This window comes from Alexandromys fortis, unplaced genomic scaffold (genome assembly GCF_014885135.2).
Source record: "Alexandromys fortis isolate MF-2015 unplaced genomic scaffold, M_Fortis_MF-2015_v1.1 scaffold_8669, whole genome shotgun sequence".
Lineage (NCBI taxonomy): Eukaryota > Metazoa > Chordata > Mammalia > Rodentia > Cricetidae > Alexandromys > Alexandromys fortis.
This window is the reverse complement of record NW_026076525.1, coordinates 1-1,261: the sequence shown is the minus strand read 5'-3', so window position 1 is coordinate 1,261 and position 1,261 is coordinate 1. Positions and strand designations below refer to the sequence as shown.

General features: G+C 49.1%; 1 protein-coding gene across 1 annotated transcript; it reads left to right on the top strand.

The window, feature by feature from the left end:
* The first annotated feature begins 44 nt into the window (after positions 1–44).
* On the top strand, positions 45–731 carry LOC126496565 (testis-expressed protein 19.2-like). Its single transcript, XM_050134040.1, has one exon. It carries the CDS (start codon positions 45–47, stop codon positions 729–731), a length of 687 nt encoding a protein of 228 aa, XP_049989997.1.
* Positions 732–1,261: the final 530 nt, after the last annotated feature.

The window sequence follows — 1,261 nt, the reverse complement described above, 5'->3', positions numbered from 1 at the left end:
CAGAGGAGTGGTCAGGGCAAATCTGTGCAGAAGATCAAGAACATATGTCTGATGCCACCAGTGACAATTCAAGTCATGGCTTTCTGACTCCAGGCTCTGTAGGGTCAGATCTGGAGCCTGAGGAAACTGTACCCCTGGACCCAGGCCCCGAGGATACTGACTGGAATCAACCCCTTCCCTGGAGATTAGGTAGCTTCTATCCCTGCCCCCACCAGTGCATCATCCCCCCTCTGTCCTTGTGGGATGTTTTCAATGTGGACCCAGTTTCTGAGCAACCTGTATTGTTGGAGCTGAGTCCCCTCTGGCCCATGTGCAACGTAATAGGGACGTGGTTGGAAAACCTGGATTACAACTTGGTGTTGTGTGGCTGTGGTACTGTCTGCTACTTGCTGTCAATGACTCCTTTATGGGCTGTCAGAACCCAGGTCAATCGCTGGCAGGTGTTGCTGGACACAAAAGCCATGATGCAGGCCCACCTGAAGACTGGACCTCAAAAGATGGACCTGAGCTGCCGCTGGAGACTGAGCATCCTAAAGTACTCAAGGATGGGGTTAGAGCTGGAACCTGCTGACTGCACCCTGCGGAAGGGCGGCTTCAAGGTGCACTCCTATCTGCCCTGGCACATGGACATCCCAGAGGAATGGAGCAGGGAGCCAGAAGAGAGATTGTTTGTCAATAATATTGAGATTATGTGTGACCTGAGAGCTTCCTCTCCTGAGCCTTCTTTTTGAATCCCCAATATCTGAGGCACTGATTCTTAGGCACCCCCATTGCCCCAGATACCCTGGGAATATGAAGATTCAGTGATTTCCAGTTCTGAGCGGCAGGGGAACGGTTGGTCCAAAATTTTAGGGGAGCATCTGGAATAGCCTAGGGGCTTTGGGACCTCAGAGGGAAGTCTGGCATGTTTACAGCAGGAGTTTAGCTGTGCTCAGCTGTTCAATGTTTGGAAGCTGAGGACTAGCTATATGTGTAGGTGGGGTGTTCTGTGTTGTATGTCCTGAGTGACTAGTCACAGTCTTGTCCACTATGGGCATGGCCTCTGAGGACCTGGATGATCTGGTGTGTGCTACAGTCAGATCTAATGATGTCATGAGACGAGGTTTTATGGTACACTGTACAGAGTATTTATACTGTTTGCTTTTATTTGCCCCCTTTGCTGCTTCTCTTAATAAAATTGGTATTTAAAATTTTATTATTTCATGTGGATGTTTTTTCCTTCACATGGTGTCCTTATTCCTTTATGCAGCATCGAGAGAGG

Bases quoted from the DNA above. Each gene is read 5' to 3' on its own strand.
- LOC126496565 (XM_050134040.1), top strand. From the start codon at position 45: ATGTCTGATGCCACCAGTGACAATTCAAGTCATGGCTTTCTGACTCCA.